Source organism: Sus scrofa, chromosome 12 (genome assembly GCF_000003025.6).
Source record: "Sus scrofa isolate TJ Tabasco breed Duroc chromosome 12, Sscrofa11.1, whole genome shotgun sequence".
In the NCBI taxonomy this organism is placed as follows: domain Eukaryota; kingdom Metazoa; phylum Chordata; class Mammalia; order Artiodactyla; family Suidae; genus Sus; species Sus scrofa.
In genome coordinates, this window is record NC_010454.4 from 38,878,946 (window position 1) to 38,899,361 (window position 20,416).

Here is a 20,416-nt window from a genome sequence, read left to right on the forward strand (position 1 = left end):
CCACAGCTCACGGCAACGCCGGATCGTTAACCCACTGAGCAAGGGCAGGGACCGAACCCGCAACCTCATGGTTCCTAGTCGGATTCGTTAACCACTGCACCACTACGGGAACTCCCCATCAACAGTTTCTTAAATGAGCTCTAACTTATCTCACCACACTCCCTATATAAATTTAGGACAGAATGGAGTCTTCAAATACATCTGGTTCAGATCTCTCATTTTACACCTGGAAAAAGAACCTAAATGAATTGTCCCCAAGCTGGGAGAGTAAACTGAAACCATTCTCCCCTCCTTTTTAAAATATTATTTTAAAATATCAAACTAAACTTAAAATTTTATTTGGAAATAATTTCAAACTTACAGGAAAGTTGGAAGAGTAAGAATAGTGCAAATAAGCATGAGGTCCTACTGTGTAGCGCAGGGAAACTATCCAATTTCTTGGGATAGATCATGATGAAAGATAACAGAAGAAAAGGAAGGTGGGAGTTCCCGTTGTAGCTCAGCAGAATTGAATCTGACCAGCATCCATGAGGAGGAGGGTTTGACCCCTGGCCTTGCTCAGTGGGTTTAAGGATCCGGTGTTGCTATGAGCTGTGGTGTAGGTTGAAGACTCAGCTCGGATCCTTTGTTGCTGTGGCTGTGGTGTAGGCCAGCAGCTACAGCTCCGATTGGACTCCTATCCTGGGAACCTCCATGTGCTGTGGGTGTGGCTCTAAAAAGACAAAAGACAAAAAAAAAAAAAAAAAGGAAATGTGTATATATATGTGTGTGACCTGGTCACTTTGCTGTACAGTGGTACAACACTGGAAATCAATTACACTTTTTTTAAAAATTAGAAAAAAAAACCTGTATAAGGAACTCTAAAAAAAATAAAATAGTACAAAGAATACATGGCTGGCCATACACCTTTGTAAACCTTTTATTCTATTTGCATACATTCCTTGTTTATCTATAAATATACATATCTACCTCATATGTATATATTTATAAATAGACATACCCACCCCCTGTTTTTCAGGATCATTTGAGGCTAAGGTACATACGTCATGGCCTTTACCCCTAAGTGCTTTAGTGTTTGTTTCCTGAGACTAGGGATATTCTATTCTAACTTCAGTAGCATTACCAACTTTATTAAATATAATATTGACAAAATACATTTATCTGTCGAACCATCTGTATTCCAGTTTGTCACCTGACTCAGTAATGTCTTTTATGATTTTTTTTTCTTCCCTTACAGGATCCAGTCAGAGGTCAGGTCTTGCTTTAAGTTGCTATGTCTCTTTAGCCTCCTTTAAACTGAAACATTTCCACAGCCTTTGTCTTTAGTAACTGACACTATTGAAGAACACAGGCCCTTTCCTTTTTAAAAATAGCAGTGTCTTGAAGTTCCTTGGTAGCCTAGTGGTAAAGGATCTGGCATTGTCACTGCTGTGGTGCAGGTTTGCTCCCTGGCCCAGGAATTTCTGCATATTGCGGACACAGCCGAAAGAAAGAAACAAAATAAATAATGAAATAAAAAGAGACTCTCATTTTGGGTTTGACATTGCTCTGTCCCTCATCAGTGATGTTAATTTTGAAAACCAACTGAAGGTGTGCGTTTGAGTTCTTCACTGTATAATTTATATTTTTTCCCTTGCGTATAATGAGCAACCCATAAGGAGACACTTTCAGGCCATAAAATCCTGTTCCTCATCACAGTTTCTCCCTAGTTAGCATTCATTGATGATTTTTGCCTGATCCAATCTTTACTATGATGGTTGCAAAATGATTTTTTCTGCGAGATCTAGCACTCTCTCCCTGTTTACTAATTAGCACTTAGCATTCTACCATACTCAAGAAACCTCCTATTTCACTTACTTATTTTAAGTATGAACACATGAATTCCTATTTTTTCGATGGTTTATTCAATATCACAGTTATTTGGTTCTCACATTGTCCTAATTTGACCACTGGGCACCCCTTCAAACTAGCTCTTACAACTTTATGAGATGCCCATCATCACTTTTTTGAGTATCTCCTTACATTTTGTGTGGCTGCATGTTCCACATGCATCTCATACCTCCCCTGCCCCAGCCCTGGTATCAGCCACTTCTCTGAGGAGCTCTTGGTGCTTTTAGAGAGGAACAACATTAGAGACCAAGATCTAGTTGTTGCTTATTGCTGCTAGAGTGTCTTGGCATCTTGGCCTTTTTGGCCCACAAAGCTACAAAATGTATGTGTATATATGCTATACATACGCATTCACATACGCATGCATATACATATATATATATATATATTTTTTTTTTTTTTGCTTTTTAGGGTCACATCTGCAGCATAAGAAAGTTCCCAGACTAGGAGTCAAATTGGAACTAGCTTTGGCCTATGCCACAGCCACAGCATTGCCAGATCCAAGCCTCATCTTCGACCTGCACTACATAGCAACACCGGATCCTTTACCCACTGGGCAAGGCCAAGGATCGAACCCACGTCCTCATGGATATTAGTTGAATTCATTTCCGCTACACCACAACAGGAACTCCTAGGTACACTTTTTTAGAAATTATGAATTTACCATTGATACCTCCAGTTCATCTTTTTTCTCATCTCACCAATCCTTATTTGTCCTTTCCTCAGTGAAAACCCTGGCTCCCAACATCAGCATATTTATTCCTTTGCGTAGTCTTTTTAAAACTTTTATTTTAGGAGTTCCCATCGTGGCTCAGTAGTTAACGAATCCAACTAGGAACCATGAGGTTGCAGGTTCAATCCCTGGCCTTGCTCAGTGGGTTTAAGGATCTGGTGTTGCCATGACCTGTGGTGTAGGTCGCAGACGCGGCTTGGATCTTGGGTTGCTGTGGCTCTGGCGTAGGCCGGCGGCTACAGCTCCGATTCGACCCCTAGCCTGGGAACCTCCATATGCTGCAGGAGCAGCCCAAGAAATGGCAAAAAGAAAAAAAAAAATTATTTTATTTTATTTTATTTGCTTTTTAGGGCTGCATCCGCTGCTTATGGAGGTTCCCAGGCTGGGGGTCGAATCGGAGCTGTAGCCGCCGGCCTATGCCAGAGCCACAGCAACGCAAGATCCAAGCCGCGTCTGCAATCTACACCACAGGTCACGGCAACGCCGGATCCTCAACTCACTGAGCAAGGCCAGGGATCGGACCTGCAACCTCATGGTTACTAGCCAGATTCATTTCTACTGTGCCACAAGGAGTACTCCTGCTCAGTCTTTTAATATGTCCAGAATTATTTTGGAATTGCTTTGTGCATACCAGGACATAAAACAGACCTACTTCAACAAGTTCAGGATTTGTTTGCAGTTCTCATATCACCCAAGACTAAAGGTGTATTGTCAAATGTTCTAAAGTTACTTGGATCAGTTCATAATTTATAGAATATAAATATGCTTCCAAAAGTCAAAAAAGTATGCAAAAAGATGTATCTGGAGAATTGTTAATCATTCTCCATTCCATTCACCCTCCCCCAACCCTTTATAGAAATCTAACTTCATTGTTTTATAGCTTATCTGTCCTTGATTTTTTTTTTTTTTTTTTGCAAAGATAAGACTTTTATATGTTTTTGGTTTTGTTTTTCCTAATTTATTACTGGAAAGATAGCATACTACATATGCTCTTTTGCACTTTTTTTCCCACTTAATAGTATCTGCTAGAAGTACTGTATTACCTTGTAGAGATTGTTCTCAGCCTTTTTTATAGTTGCACAGTACTCCATTATGTGGATATACCATAGTTTGTTCAACTATTCTCCAGTGTTGGGACATCTAAGTAGTATTTTGCAGTTACAAATAATGCTCCTGTCTGGATTTTTTTTTTTTTTTTTTTTTTTTTTTAAAAGGCTGCGTCCTCGGCATATGGAGGTTCCCAGGCTGGGGGTTGAATCAGAGCTGCAGTCGCTGGCCTATGCCACAGCCATGGCCACACCAGATCTGAGCCACATTTGCAGCCTACGCCACAACTCATTGCAATGCCGAATCCTCAACCCACTGAGCAAGGCCAGGGATCAAACCCAAGTTCTCATGAATACTAGTCAGACTCATTTCTGCTGTGCCACTACAGGAACTTCCAATGATTTCTTTTTTTTTTTTTTTGTCCTTTTGCCATTTCTTGGGCCTCTCCTGGAGGTTCCCAGCCTAGGGGTCGAATTGGAGCCGTAGCTGCCGGCTTAACGCCAGAGCTACAGCAATGCGGGATCCGAGCCGTATCTGTGACGTACACCACAGGTCACAACAACGCTGGATCGTTAACCCACTGAGCAAGGCCAGGGATCGAACCCTCAACCTCATGGTTCCTAGTCGGATCTGTTAACCCCTGAGCCACGACAGAAACTCCCAGTGATTTCTTTTTTATAGTATTTTTTAAAGCTCTGTTTACTATTTGGAAATGAAATACATAGATGATATCTCTATGTCCGTGATTTCAAAGAATTAAAAATAATACCCTAACTATACTAAAAGGATAAATAGGAGTTCCTGTCATGGCACAGTGGAAACGAATCTGACTAGGAACCATGAGGTTGCAGGTTCAATGCCTTGGCCTCGCTCAGTGGGTTAAGGATCCAGCGTTGCCATGAGCTGTGGTGTAGGTCACAAATGAGGCTCAGATCTGGTGTTGCTGTGGCTGTAGTGTAGGCTGGCAGCTGTAGCTTCAATTAGACCCCTAGCCTGGGAACCTCCATATGTCGCAGGTGCAGCCCTAAAATGCAAAAATAAATAAATAAATAAAAGAGAAGTAACTTCTAATGAAATAATGTAGTTTGTAATAATATGTACCTCAGTAGGTTTAGGCATTGTAGTAGAAGGTTTATTGACTTATATGGAGTCAGATGCTTGTACCCATGTGTTGAATCACTGTGCACTTACAACTACAAATGTGCAGTGATTCATATGTGTTGATTCATGTATCCTTGAAATACCGCAAGCTTGAATAACTCTTAGCTGAGTTCTGAACAAAACAAGATAGATTTCTTGAAGTAATGCAGTTGCTTTCCTGGAAAATTTAGTATGTAATAAAACTATAAGAAAATTTGGGGGAGTTCCCGTCGTGGCTCAGTGATTAACAAATCCAGCTAGGAGCCATAAGGTTGCAGGTCCAATCCCTGGCCTAGCTCAGTGGGTTAAGGATCCCGTGTTGCTGTGAGCTGTGATGTAGGTGTCAGACGAGGCTTGGATCCCACGTTGCTGTGGCTGTGGCTGTGGCTGGCGGTTACAGCTCCAATAAGACCCCTAGCCCGGGAACCTCCATATGCCGAGGGAGTAGCCCTAGAAAAGGCAAAATACAAAAAAAAAAATTGGGAGATCCCATTGTGGCTCAGCGGAAACGAATCTGACTAGTATCCCTGATGATGCAGGTTTGATCCCTGGCCTTGCTCTGAGGGTTGAGGATCTGGTGACTGTAAGCCCTGATATAGGTCACAGATGAGGCTTGGACCTGGTGTGGCTATGGCTATGGTATAGGGCAGCTATAGCTCCGATTCGACTCCTAGTGTGGAAACTTCCATAAGCCTTGGGTATGGCCTTAAATCAAAAGAAAAAAAAAATGTTTGTTGTGGAGAAGACAGACTAGTTCTTTGTTGTGGAGGAATCTCTTGAGCATGGCAGGATATCTAGCATCCCTGGTCCCTGCCTGTTAAGTGTCAGGCGTGCTCCCTAGTCATTGTGGCAACAAAGAAGCATCCTCAGATTTCCATAATGACTTCCTAGGAGGCAGTCGAAAACCATTAGGTTAGGTAATTGATATAATGGAGTATTATTCATCCATTAAAAAGAGTGAGGAAGAGCTATGTGTACCATCTTGGAAGATTTGACAACATTGTCAAGTGAAAAAACTGGCTGTAAAACATCATGTGGAGTATCTTTCTTTTGTTGAAATAATTATGTACACACACAGAGAAGGGCCAAAATCAGAGTGTTAGTAGAGGATAACTTGCACTTTATGACTTTCTGTCTAAAATTTTTAAAACTGTAAATTGGATTATTTTTACAAAATAATTACTTCTTGGCATAAAGGTTTAAAAGCTTTATTTTAGTGAGTCATTGGCCATTTTTTTTGTTTGTTGTTGAAGAAAATTTGAGGAAAGAAAGGCACGCTTTTATCATTAAAGTAACAGGATGGGAAAAAACGTAATTTGGGGAGTTCCCGTTGTGGCACAGTGGAAATGAATCCAACTAGGAACCATGAGACTGGGTTCAATCCCTGGCCTCCCTCAGAGGATTAAGGATCTGGCGTTTCTGTGAGCTGTGGTTTAGGTTGCAGACATGGCTTGGATTCGGCGTTGCTGTGGCTGTGGTGTAGGCTGACAGCTACAGCTCCGATTCGACCCCTAGCCTGGGAACCTCCGTATGCCTCGGGCGTGGCCCTAAAAAGCAAAAACAAAACAAAACAAAACAACCAAAAACGTAATTTGGTGAAATTTGACATTTAATATAAAATAATTTTTTTGGCTGTGCTCTCAGCATGTAGAAATTACCCAGCCGGAGTTCCCGTCGTGGCGCAGTGGTTAACGAATCCGACTAGGAACCATGAGGTTACGGGTTCGGTCCCTGCCCTTGCTCAGTGGGTTAACGATCCGGCGTTGCCGTGAGCTGTGGTGTAGGTTGCAGACGTGGCTCTGGCGTAGGCTGGTGGCTACAGCTCCAATTCAACCCCTAGCCTGGGAACCTCCATAGGCTGCGGGAGCGGCCCAAGAAATAGCAACAATAACAACAACAACAACAAAAAGACAAAAAAAAAAGAAAAGAAAAGAAATTACCCAGCCAAGGATCAAACCCATGCCACAGTAGCAACCCAAGCTGCTCCAGTGACAATGCCAAATCCTTAACCTGCTGCACCACAAGGGAACTCCAATATAAAATAATATTTGATCTTCCATACTGAAATTTTAAATGGGAAAAGTGGGGTAATTACTGTTCTATTTTATTTTGAAGCTATTTCCAGAAAGATTGCCTTTCTTTCTCCTGACAGTTTTCTTCAGGTCTCCACTTAGAAACAAACGAAAAGAACAGTAATCACCACTTGAAGGAAGGAAAGGTGTGTTGAAAAGTGTTTCCTGGACTTGGGAAGGAAAACGCTATTACAGAATGTGTGAAATCCTGCCCTGGGCTAAACAGATGAACTCCCTTCTCTACCTTCAAAGCCTGTTTTCTTACACTCCTATTGATCACAGACAACTCTGCTAGGTTTCCCTGACTCAATTGGCAGAGTTTGGGGCAGCCAGGGACACACATGCCTGCATTTTTGTGACTATAGAGAGTTCAGATTGTACTCCTTGCCTTGATATTTCAGAGACAGTATTGTCATTGGAACTGAGGGAAGGTCTGCTCTGTTCTCCACTTTCTGTGGGAGAAAGCAGGGAGCTGTCCTGGGTTTAACTCCCACCTCAGATATCAAGTACTATATCCCAAGACTTTTTTTTTTTTTTTTGTCTTTTTGTCTCTTTTTTGTTGTTGTTGTTGTTGTTGTTGCTATTTCTTGGGCCGCTCTTGCAGCATATGGAGGTTCCCAGGCCAGGGGTTGAATCAGAGCTGTAGCCACCAGCCTACACCAGAGCCACAGCAACACGGGATCCGAGCCGCGTCTGCAACCTACACCACAGCTCACGGCAACGCCGGATCGTTAACCCACTGAGCAAGGGCAGGGACCGAACCCGAAACCTCATGGTTCCTAGTCGGATTTGTTAACCACTGCGCCACGACGGGAACTCCTCAAGACGTATTTAAAGAGGATTTTCTTCCCCTAATTTTTTATTATGAAAAATTCCAAACTTAAAAGTTGAAGGGACAGTAAGGTGATTACTTGTTGCCCATTACCCAGATCCAGCCATTACTACCATTTTGTCCAGTTGGCTTTATCTGTAAGTGTATGTGTGTATGTGACATTTTTTTGCCCCTGGAGAAAGTAAATTGTGGACATTATGAAACTTCGAGTTAAAACTTGTGTCTGTAAATTTCTTTGCAGGGGACATATCTACTTAAATGCTGTTTGAAATGGTAGGTATACTCTAGGAAGGAACAAAGCTGCCCCCAGATAAGAAGGAACATGATTTTTTTTTGTTTTTTTTTATTCAGAATGAGCTCATTTTGTCTCCCTCCATGAACATTTCAGCACAGCTCACTACCTGTGTAATCATTTGCAGATTTTTCACCTTCTCCCACTTAAAATAATCATAAGGTATTTTGAAGCTGGTATATTTTTGTTTTTGTTCTAGATGATCCCTCGGATAAGCCACCTTGCCGAGGCTGCTCCTCTTACCTCATGGAACCTTATATCAAGTGTGCTGAATGTGGGCCACCTCCTTTTTTCCTCTGCTTACAGGTAACTCATGAAGGCGAGGATTGCCTTGTTTTGTATATAATAAATTTGGAGATGACTGTCAGATGCTCAGAAGGACCATACCTTATTAAATCTGTTTTTCTCAGTCAATCTCCCAGTACACGTATTACCACTGAAAAATTGGGAAACAGAGCATGATGAGTGAGATAGACTGTTTTATATTCCACTTCCCTGTATCAGCCTAAAGCTATTTTTGCCAGTAGATTTAAAGTATTGGGACTGCAGGAAACAGAACTAGAGGATTATTCCCTTTGATAGTACCTATGGCACTTTGTTGACTTATTGAAGAGTGATCAATGGTGACAAACAAGGGAACAAACTATTTTGTTGTTGATAGTGTAATTTTAAATGCTTACCCCATTCATAGTATTTTGAGTACTTTGCATGAATTAACCTTTAAACCATCACTGCAACCCTTGGAAGTAAGTATAATTAGTAGCCCTATTTTATTAGAGGAAACTCAGGTAAAGAGAGGTTAAGTAATTTGCTCAAGGTCACACAGCATATACCATATTTTATCAGATCCAAGATGCTGTTAATTAAAAGAAGCATCCCAATTTCAGAAATGTTAAAGTATAAAAGTGGCTGGTAGAAGTTGTAATATACTTTTTATTATAAGATGAATCTACATTTCAGAGTTTTAAAATGCAAAAAAAAAAAAAAAAGTCTTAAAATAGTTGAAATACAGTAAGTATGGAGCCAGGATTCAAATTTAGGCAGTCTGCTTCCAGGGCTTTTAGCAAAGGAGGGGTTTTCCTAGGAAAAAGTCTTTTTTCAGATTGTTGTTTTTTCTCTGTGAGGGCCACTGAAAATCTGTGATCATGAATCTAATCTTCCTGTTGTGGCTGCAGATAAGGTTAAATGAATTCTTAAAACTTATCACAAGAGTAGAACACCCTCAAGCCATCTTCTATCCTTTAGGAAAGCATTTCAAAAAGGAACTTTCTGGTAATTTTACTCCCCTTTCTTTTGCAGTGTTTCACCAGAGGATTTGAGTACAAGAAACATCAAAGTGATCATACTTACGAAATAATGGTAATGATAAAGTTGCAGGGAATTTCCGTTCATTTTCAAGTATTATACTAGGAGTTAGTCGTTTTTTCTTCATCTCCAAGTATCTCTTTCCTCTTTCTTTCCCTCACTTTTAGGGTTTTATGGGTGTACTAAGGCATTTCAGTCCAGAAATCATTTTATATACTCAGATTTTTGGTTCAAATTAAAAGGAATTTAAGGTGCTTTTTTTTTTTTTTTTTTTTTTTTGAGGTTTACTCATATAAGGATCAGAGGTGTGCTCTTTCTAGGTTCATTGATAAACATAGCAAATGTGTTGTGACTTTGTTTGGCTAATGCTATTTTCATGTGGTTTTTGTTAGGCAGTGGTGAAAATTTTGTCTGGCACTCCATCCTGCAGCCTTGGGGAAATGAGTTGCCCTCAGAGAGTTATGTTGTAAAATAAATGTAGGGTGAATGCTGTGGTAATACCTAGAAGCACTTTGAAGAGATAGACTGACTTAGGGGCCGGAAGACTTGGGTGCAATTTGATGAATTGTTTGCCACCTCTGAAGAAAGAGATCTAGATGATGGTAATGTCTTTCCAGTCTGGCCAGAAGAGCAGACACTTGAATAAGCCAAAGTGAATATCTGGCAGGTCTGTGTTCCTTTGTCAAGATAGTTTTGCCAGTTTGCAGAGGCTGACTCCTAGTTCACCACGTAATTTTCTTACATTTGGCCTCAGGTAACTTTTCTTTTTCTCGCCCCCACCCCTGCACCCACGGCATGCCGAAGTTCTGGGGCCCGGGATCAAACTCGTGCCGTAGCAGCAACCCAGACTGCTGCAGTGACAACACTGGATCTTTAACCCACTGCACCACAAGAGAACTCTCCATGTAGTTTTTCTTACAGAAAAGAATGCTAGCTGGGCACCTTGACAGTAGTTTCACACTGCAGATTAAAACTTTGATAATTGTATTAGTTTTCTATTGCTGTCATAACAACTTAGCAAAAATGAAGCAGCTTAAGACAACATAAATTTATTGTCTCACGATTCTGTAGGTCAGAAGACCTTTGGGCTCAGTGGTTTCCTCTAGGTTCCATAAGACTGAAATGGGAGTGTTGGCCTGCCCGGGTTTTTATCTGGAGGCCCTGGGGTCAATCCACTTCAGTTCACTCCCATTCTCATTCATGTTGTTGACAGAATGCACAGCGTGGAGATTGTAGGATTGCTGCTACGGTTTCCTTACTGGTTAGTGGCCAGGGCTTTCTCTCAGCCTCTAGAGGTTCCTGGCCCCCATTCTCCATATTCAGAGCTAAAGTCCTTGAGGGTTATCCATGAAATTCTTAGAATCTCTCTGACTCCTCTGCCTCTTCTATTTTTAAGGGCCCATGTGACTACATTGGGCCAACCTGCATTATTTCCCTATTGTAAGGTCAGCTGATGAGTACCTTAATTCCCAGAGTAATATCTAATTAGTGTTTGTGTGAATCCTCAGGGGACAGGAATCTTGGGGGAAGTGGGGAACATCTTTAGAATTCTGTCTACCTCAGCACTGTAGTATATCTACTCCAGTCCCTTAAACATTTATAAAGGGTAGGAGTTCCCGTCGTGGTGCAGTGGTTAATGAATCCGACTAGGAACCCTGAGATTGCAGGTTCAATCCCTGGCCTTGCTCAGTGGGTTAAGGATCCAGCATTGCCGTGAGCTGTGGTGTAGGTCGCAGATGCGGCTCGGATCCCATGTTGCTGTGGCTCTGGCGTAGACCGGCGGCTACAGTTCCGATCGAACCCTAGCCTGGGAACCTCCATATACCGCGGGAGGGGCCCTAGAAAAAAAGGCAAAAAGAGAAAAAAAAAAAGTTTAGGAGTTCCCATCTTGGCGCAGTGGTTAACGAATCCGACTAGGAACCATGAGGTTGCGGGTTCGGTCCCTGCCCTTGCTCAGTGGGTTAACGATCCGGCGTTGCCGTGAGCTGTGGTGTGGGTTGCAGATGCAGCTCGGATCCCGCGTTGCCGTGGCTCTGGTGTAGGCCGGTGGCTACAGCTCCGATTCGACCCCTAGCCTGGGAACCTCCGTATGCCGCGGGAGCGGCCCAAGAAATAGCAAAAAGACAAAAAAAAAAAAAAAAAAAAAAAAGTTTAGAAAGGGTAACTCAGCATCTCTGGGTCTGATTATTTGTGAAGTCTTATTTAAGTGAGTTTCCGAGCCTGTAATACTGAGAGTCAGATCCTGGTCCATAATGACTTAGTCAAATAAATACTTAATAATTCTGGCAGCTAACTGGCTAGCCTTCCCCTACCACTCTCTAAAATCTTCAGTATTCTAAATAGTTTCTTCACTAATTATAATATTTGGAATGCATTTTTTTAATATTAGATTTTGTTTTTTAGAGCAGTTACAGTGTCACAGCAAAATTGATTAGAAAATACAGAAATTTCCCATATATCCCCTGCCCCCACTAGTACATAACTGCCCCCATCATCAGCACAACCCACCAGAACCGTACATATATTGTAATTAACGAACACGCATTGATACTTTCCTATCACCTAAAGTCTGTATTTTACATTATGGTTCACTCTTGGTGTTGTACTTCTATGGGTTTGTAGAAATACATAATGACATGTACCCCCCATTATAGTATCATACAGAGTAGTTTCAGGGCCCTACAAATCTTCTCTCTTACGCCTATTCATCCGTCCCTCCCCCGCAGCCTCCGGCAACCACTGATCCTTTTATGATCTCCATAGTTTTGCCTTTTCCAAAATGTCACATAGCTGCAATCATACAGTGTATATCCTTTCCAGATGGTCCTCTTTCACTAAGTAATGTGTATTTAAGTTTCCTCCATGTCTTTTCATGGCTTGACAGGCCATTTCTTTATTAGTGCTGAATCGTCCATTGTCTGGATGTACCACAGTTTATATATCCATCCACCTACTGAAGGACATGTTGGTTGCTTCCATGTTTTGACAATTAAGAATAAAGAATGTGGAGTTCCCTCATGGCTCAGCGGGTTAAGGATCTGGCATTGTCACTGCTGTGATTCTGGTTATAGCTGTGGTACAGGTTTGATCCTTGGCTTGGGAACTTCTGCATGCTACAGGTGCAGCAAAAAAAAAAAAAAAAAAAAAGAAGAAGCAAAAAAGGAAAAAAGAATAAAACAGCTATAAATATCCATATACAGATTTTTGTGTGGACATAGTTTTCAGCTCCTTTGGGTAAATACCAAGGAAAGTGGTTGCTGGATCACATGGTATAGGTATGTTTAGGCATTTTTTTTTTTGTCTTTTTGCCATTTCTAGGACTGCTCCCTCGGCATATGGAGGTTCCCAGGCTAGGGGTCAAATCGGAGCTGTAGCTGCCAGTCTACACCACAGCCACAGCAATGCAGGATCCGAGCCGCGTCTGCAACCTGCACCATACCTCACAGCAACACCGGATCCTTAACCCACTGAGCGAGGCCAGGGATCGAACCGGCAACCTCATGGTTCCTAGTCAGATAAGTTAACCACTGAGCCACGACGGGAACTCCAAGGGTATGTTTAGTTTTGTAAGAAACTGCCAAACTGCCCAAAGTGGCTATGCCTTATTGCATTCCCACTAGCAGTGAATGAGAGTTCCTGTTGCTCACATCCTCTCCAGCATTTGGTGTTGTCAGTGTTCTGGATTGGCCATTTTGATAGGTATATAGTGCTGTCTCATTGTTTTAATTTGTATTTTCTGACAACACATGATGTGAAACATCTTTTCATATGAGTAATTTCTTTTTTTGGTACACCGTGGGATGTGGAGGTTCCCAAGCCAGGGGTTGAATCCGCACCACAGCAGTGACAATGCCAGATCCTTAGCCTCCTGTGCCACAAGGGAACTTCAGGAATGTTTTTTTTCCCTTTTGTTAATCGCGAAATGAATGAACAGTTGCAGGAGAATGTGGTCAAAATACCTGTGGCTTTGAGTTCCTCACACCAAGGTTTTCAGATCTTTAGAAATGTGGCTTATTCTTCGCAAAGTCGCAAGAATGCCTAGAAACAGAGTACAAATTTATTCATTTGATTGTGACAGTAATTCCTTAAAGGATAACGCAATGTAGGCTGGGTGGATTGTTGGTTATCCACTGCAGGAAAGCTGACGATGGCTCTGCAGTTGTCTTGGTGCCATGCACCAGAAGCTGCATAATGCTGAAGGCACTAAGCCTCACTTCACGTCCATGGAATTCTTCAGATGACACATCCTTTTCTCACATACTCAACACCCATACAACAAACACATTTCAGAATTCTGTCCTTTACTTTATAGAGCTTTTGGGGGTTACTAATACTCTCTTTTTTCTGCTAGTCTTGATCTATTCCCAGATAAGGAAAAGAACAATCTTTCCATCAGTAGGAATGATGACCACATTTTGGCTTTCTACACATGAAGCCACTAAAAACTTGATTTTTTTTTTTTTTTTTTTGCATGTGAAGCCTTAGAAAACTTTAAATGGTTTTCAGTACTTTTGCCATCTCACAGTGCTGTATTTTTGGAAGTTACTCATGCTGTGGTGGGTGGTGCATTAATCAAGATTTCTGAGTTCTTTGCCTATTTTTGTCTTGTAATTCTTAGAACCTTGAACAAGTCAAGGCACCTATCTCTACCACACCCTTTATACCAGCGATTCTTTTTTTCTTTCTTTTTTTTTTTTTTTGTCTTTTTGCTATTTCTTGGGCCGTTCCCGCAGCATATGGAGGTTCCCAGGCCAGGGGTCGAATCGGAGCTGCAGCCGCTGGCCTACGCCAGAGCCACAGCAACGCGGGATCCGAGCCGCGTCTGCAACCTACACCACAGCTCACGGCAACGCCGGATCGTTAACCCACTGAGCAAGGGCAGGGACCGAACCCACAACCTCATGGTTCCTAGTCGGATTCGTTAACCACTGCGCCACGACGGGAACTTAGTGCCTAAGAACCACCTGGGAGCTTCTTAAAATTATAGATTCCTAGGCCTTGCTGTTAGAGATTCTGGTTCAGTTAAGGCTAAAATTGGGTCCAAAACTTGAATAACATCTATTCAACTTTAAGAAAAACTGCCTTGGAGTTCCCGTCGTGGTGCAGTGGTTAACAAACCTGACCAGGAACCATGAGGTTGCGCGTTCAATCCCTGGCCTTGCTCAGTGGGTTAAGGATTCGGCGTTGCCGTGAGCTGTGGTGTACGTCGCAGATGCGGCTCGGATCCCGCGTTGCTGTGGCTGTGGTGTAGGCCGGCTGCTATAGCTCCGATTCGACCCCTAGCCTGGGAACCTCCATATGCCTCGGGAGTGGCCCTAGAAAAGACAAAAAGACAGAAAGAAAAAGAAAAACTGCCTTATGTCCATTTATTTTTTGGTGTAGAAGGTCTTTCTGGTTTAGCTCACAGTAAAGTTGATGAGGGCTAATTAATATTTGAAAGTATACTTTAGAAATAACATAGGGTTTTCAACTATGAGTTGTACTTATATGTGTTTACGGTACTTTCCAGATTGAGTGATTATTATGAATTTAATACAGACATAAACTTGAAATTTCTCTTTTGGATCTCATAGTACCTTACACATGAGGTATATTCATAGTATGTGCTCCGATAAAATGTATCACTTATTAGAGAGTTCCCTGCTGGTCTAGTGGTTACGACTTGGCATTTTCACCACTGTGGCCAGGGTTCAGTCCCTGGTCTGGGAACTGAAATCCCATATCAAGCTGCTGTGTGCTGTGGCCAAAAACACATTTTTTATTTTATTTTATTTTTTGTCTTTTTGCCTTTTCTAGGGCCGCACCCGCTGCATTTGGAGATTCCCAGGCTAGGGGTCCAATTGGAGCTGTAGCCGCCGGCCTACGCCAGAGCCACAGCAACACGGGATCCGAGCTGCGTCTACGACCTACACCACAGCTCATGACATCGCCGGACCCTTAACCCACTGAGCGAGGCCGGGGATCGAACCCGCAACCTCATGGTTCCTAGTTGGATTCGTTAACCACTGGGCCACAATGGGAACTCCTTTTTTTTTTTTTAATTTTTGAAAGTAGCTGTCTTTGGGTGGTGGGGTTATAGGTAATTTTGTTTTATTTATTTTATTTATTTAGTGTTTCATCTTTTTAGGGCCACACTGTGGCATATGGAGGTTCTCAGTCTAGGGGTTGATTTGGAGCTGTACCTGCCAGCCTTTGCCACAACCACAGCAACACCAGATCTGAGCCGCATCTGTTACCTGCACCACAGCTCACGGCAAGGCAACACTGGATCCTTAATCCACTGAGCGAGGCCAGGGATCAAACCCAAGTCCTCAGGAATACTAGTCAGGTTCATTAACCACTGAGCCATGATGGAAACTCCTAAATAAATATTTTTTAAAAAACAGATAAGCAACAAGGATTTACTACACAGCACAGGGAATTATTTATTTATTTATTTATTTATTCAATAATTTTTTATTTTCCCACTGTATGGAATTATTTTTTTTTAAATGTATTGTTTATTAGTAGTGTAATTTCACAGGTCACAGAAGGGTTTTTTTGGGGGGGTCATTAACAGAAGATAGAACAATTTCTTTTTTTTTTTTTTTTTAATGAATATTGTTTTATTTGATGACACTTTTGTTTTTTATGTTATGAGTATGTTTACTGGCTGAAGACACAAAATGCATTTCTTTTTTTTTTTTTTTGTCTTTTTTTTGTCTTTTTTGTCTTTTGTTGTTGTTGTTGTTGTTGTTGTTGTTGCTATTTCTTGGGCCGCTCTTGCGGCATATGGAGGTTCTCAGGCCAGGGGTTGAATCAGAGCTGTAGCCACCGGCCTACGCCAGAGCCACAGCAACGCGGGATCCGAGCCGCGTCTGCAACCTACACCACAGCTCACGGCAACGCCGGATCGTTAACCCACTGAGCAAGGGCAGGGACCGAACCTGCAACCTCATGGTTCCTAGTCAGATTCATTAACCACGGCGCCACGACGGGAACTCCAGAACAATTTCTAAATGCCTGTGTAATCTGAAGATCTTGTGTCACTTTTTTTTTTTTTTTTAACTTAACCATGGTAAATTTTAAGCACACATTAAAATGGTGTTTTAGTATCCATTATCCCCTAACAGCTACCTCAAAACTTCATGGTTTAAAATAACAACCATTTTATTAACTCACACAGTTTTATCGGTCAGGAATTCAGATTGGCACCATGAGAATAACTTTCACTTATATGTGGTTTGCTGGGAATGGAGTTCCAAGGGGAGTTTTTCCACTTTTGGCACCTCGGGATGGCTTGAATTGGTTGGGAGTGAGCTGGAAAACCTTTACTGCTTGAAGCTTTAGTTCTTCTCCAGGTAGTCTTAGAGCCTCTCCCTCCCCATGTGGCCTCTACACATGGTCTTTCCGAAAAGGAGGTGAGATTTCTTAAGTGGTGGTTCATGGCTCCCAGGGGCCAAAATGTGGAAGCTGCCAGGCCTTAAGCAAGTCGCAAGTTCAGCCTGTATTAAATGGGAACAGACCACACAAAGATATAAATTCTAGGAGAAGTTCATTGGCAGCCACCATCATAACCAACTACCACTCTGGTGTAATAAATTCCCATATACCTGTCACCATCTCTTAAAATTACCAGCTCATAGCTTATCTTGTTTCATCTAAACCTGCACCTTTCCAGCTTATTTGAAGCAAATCCCCTAGACAGCATATCATTTCATCTGTAAATGTTTCATTAGATCTCTTAAAATTAGAAGTAACTCAGGTCACTTCTCACGTTTCCCCAGTCATCTCATAAAAACTTCCAAAAATCTCTCCTCCTTCACCTCGAAACAGTCACTGCTCCAATTTTTATCGCTATAGATTAGTTTTGCATATTCTAGAATTGCATATAAATGGATTCATTCTGTATGTACTCTTGTTCTCGGTTTCTTTCAGCATGTTTTTGAGATAATATTTACCTTGTGTATAGTAGTTCATTGTTTTTTGTTACTGAGTAATATTTCATGGTCTGAATATAATACGGTTTGTTTATTCATTCTCTTGTTTTTGTTTTTTTAATTTTTATTTTTATTTTTTTTATCTTTTCTAGGGCCACTCCTGAGGCATACGGAGGTTCCCAGGCTAGGGGTCCAATCGGAGCTGTAACTGTAGCAACCAGTCTACAAAACAGCTACAGCAATGCCAGATCCAGGCCGCGTCTACAAACTACACCACAGCTCACGGCAACACCAGGTCCTTAACCCACTGAGCAAGGACAGGGATCGAACCCGCAACCTCATGGTTCCTAGTTGGATTCTTTAACCACTGAGCCACAACAGGAACTCCAATATTCATTCTTCTGTTGATGGAGACTGGGCTTTGCCTAGTTTGGGGCTATTAGGAATAAAGCTGCTGTGAGCATCCTTGTATAAGACATTCTGTGGACATGTATTTCTATTTTTCTTGGATAAACACTTGGGAATAGAATTGCTGGGTCATAAAATAAATGATTATTTAATTTTTAAGAAACCGTCAAAAACTTCGCTAAATGGTTACATCATTTTACACCTTGGCTAGCAACATGTGAGAGTTTTGTTTGCGCTACATGCTTGTTGACTTTGATATTGTCAGTTTCTTCATTCTGGTATTTTAGTGAGTTTCATGAGTGTGTAGTGGTATCTTTTTTTTTTTTTTTTTTTTTTTGTCTTTTCTGTCCTTTTAGGGCCGCACCCACGGCATATGGAGGTTACCAGGCTATGGGCCGAATCGGAGCTATAGCTGCCAGCCTACACCACAGCCACGGCAACGCCAGATCCGATCCACATCTCAAGACCTACACCACAGTTCATGGCAACAGCAGATCTTTACCCACTGAGTGAGACCAGGGATTGAACCCCCATCCTCATGGATGCTAGTCGGGTGTGTTAACCACTGAGCCATGATGGGAACTCCAGAAATTATTGTTTTAATACATCACGAGTTCATGCTAAAACTTTCAATTCAAATGCAAGACTACATGGTTTTGTGTAACCCTGAGATCTCACATCTCTTTTTTTTTTTTTTGTCTTTTTGTTGTTGTTGTTGCTATTTCTTGGGCCGCTCCCGCGGCATATGGAGGCTCCCAGGCTAGGGGTTGAATCGGAGCTGTAGCCACCGGCCTACGCCAGAGCCACAGCAACGCGGAATCCGAGCTGCGTCTGCAACCTACACCACAGCTCATGGCAACGCCGGATCGTTAACCCACTGAGCAAGGGCAGGGACCGAACCCACAACCTCATGGTTCCTAGTCGGATTCGTTAACCACTGCGCCAGGACGGGAACTCCACATCTCTTTTTTTCCAAGCCCAAAATCCCACTGCTCTGTGGCACCAATACAGTTACTCGCTTTATCCCACAGCACGTCAGCATATGATAATCTCAGAATAACTATACCAACACTACTGAAAACAGTTTTAAGAGGTTTTGTTTTTTTTTTTCAATTCTTTTTACTATTAAGGTATATTCTACTACAAATATATAGTAAGGGAGTTCTCATTGTAGCCCAGTGGGTTATGAACCCAACGAGTATCCATGAGGATGCAGGGTTCCACCCCTGGCCTTGCTCAGTGGGTTGGAGATCCGATGTTACAATGAGTTATGGTGTAGGTCACAGACACAGCTTGGTCCCTACTTTGCTGTGGCTATGAGATCTTCCATATGCTGCAGGTAGGGCCATAAAAAGCAAAAAAAAAAAAAAAATATATATAGAGAGAGAGAGCCAAATTTCTGTGTTTTAAAGTCACTTGGGATTGTTTCTGTATGATTATTGCTATAAAATTAATCCACAGGTTTATTTGTTAGATTTTTATTACAGGCTTTTGATTTCACGATTTTATTTATTATTTTACTTGTTTTCTGTTTCGGGCTGCACCTGTAGCACATGGAAGTTCCCAGGCTAGGGATCAAATTGGAGCTACAGCTGCCGGCCTATACCACAGCCTCAGCAACACCAGATTCGAGCCACATCTGCGATCTTACTTGCAACTTGCAGCAACACCAATCTTTAAAGGCCATGGATTAAACCCCACATCCTCATGGATACCAGTCAGGTTCTTAATCCACCGAGCCACGGTGGGAACTTCTGATTTTATTTTATTTTATTTTTTTAATGATCGAAGCTGCGGCATATGGAAGGTCCTGGGCCAGGAATTGAATCCGAGCTGCGGCTGCAATCTACGCTACAGTTGTGGCAATGCTGGATCCTTTAATCCTGTGCCTACGCAGCGAACTCAAGCTACTGCAGTAGAATTCTTAACCCACTGTGCCAAGGAGTGGGAACCTCTTGATTCTTATGATTTTAAAATTTAATGTGCAGTGTTTATGTTTTCAAAGTCACGTCTACAACCAAGGAATATATTCAGAGAGGTCCAGTTTCCATCCTGTCCTTTCCACCCTATTTTCTCCCTCCTTTCCCTTTAAGTAACTTTGGTTTTAATGTATGGCTTATTCTTCCATTTTAAAAGGTCAAAATATATATGCATTTGTATTCCCCTTTCTTAGCTAAATGGGAAGCTACCATTTGTGCTAAGTGTGAAAAAATGTATTTCTGCATGAGTTACATGGCATTTGTGGTTGATAATATTTATTGGAGACCCTTGTAGCTAGTGGTGGAAATAGAGCTGGGAGATGTGAACAACCTAGTCAGAGTGTACTTTAGGCATCTCTCGATCCACAAGAATGACAGTCATTTGTCTATAATTAGGATTACATTTGGGGTTGCTGGGTTCCATTTCTATATCTGTTCTTAGGCAAAACTTTTTCTTGCTTAGACCTCAGATTTTCCTGTTCTTGACCCCAGCTGGACTGCTCAAGAAGAAATGGCCCTTTTAGAAGCTGTGATGGACTGTGGCTTTGGAAATTGGTAAGAGCTGGGGAGTAAGGGTAATCCTGCCCTAGTGGGCTCCGAAAAGAAGGTGCTGATGAAGGTAAAAGGGGTTGGGGAAATGATAATTTAAAAAATACATATTTAGGAGTTCCTGTCGTGGCGCAGTGGTTAACGAATCTGACTAGGAACCATGAGGTTGCGGGTTCGGTCCCTGGCCTTGCTCAGTGGGTTAACGATCCGGCGTTGCCGTGAGCTGTGGTGTAGGTTGCAGACGCAGCTC

The 20,416-nt window shown here is 42.0% G+C and overlaps 1 protein-coding gene across 4 annotated transcripts in view; it reads left to right on the forward strand.

The window, feature by feature from the left end:
- TADA2A (transcriptional adaptor 2A) overlaps positions 1 to 20,416 on the forward strand; it is a 52,856-nt gene that overhangs the window by 3,790 nt on the left and 28,650 nt on the right. For 3 of the 4 annotated variants that reach the window (XM_021067335.1, XM_021067336.1, XM_021067337.1), the window contains exons 3-5: positions 8,206 to 8,312; positions 9,306 to 9,365; positions 20,081 to 20,172. In XM_021067335.1, coding sequence (XP_020922994.1) covers positions 8,206 to 8,312; positions 9,306 to 9,365; positions 20,081 to 20,172 — 259 coding nt within the window. Of the gene's footprint in view, positions 1 to 7,955; positions 7,988 to 8,205; positions 8,313 to 9,305; positions 9,366 to 20,080; positions 20,173 to 20,416 lie in introns of all 4 variants that reach the window. The other variant, XM_013989944.2, reaches the window with a different exon arrangement.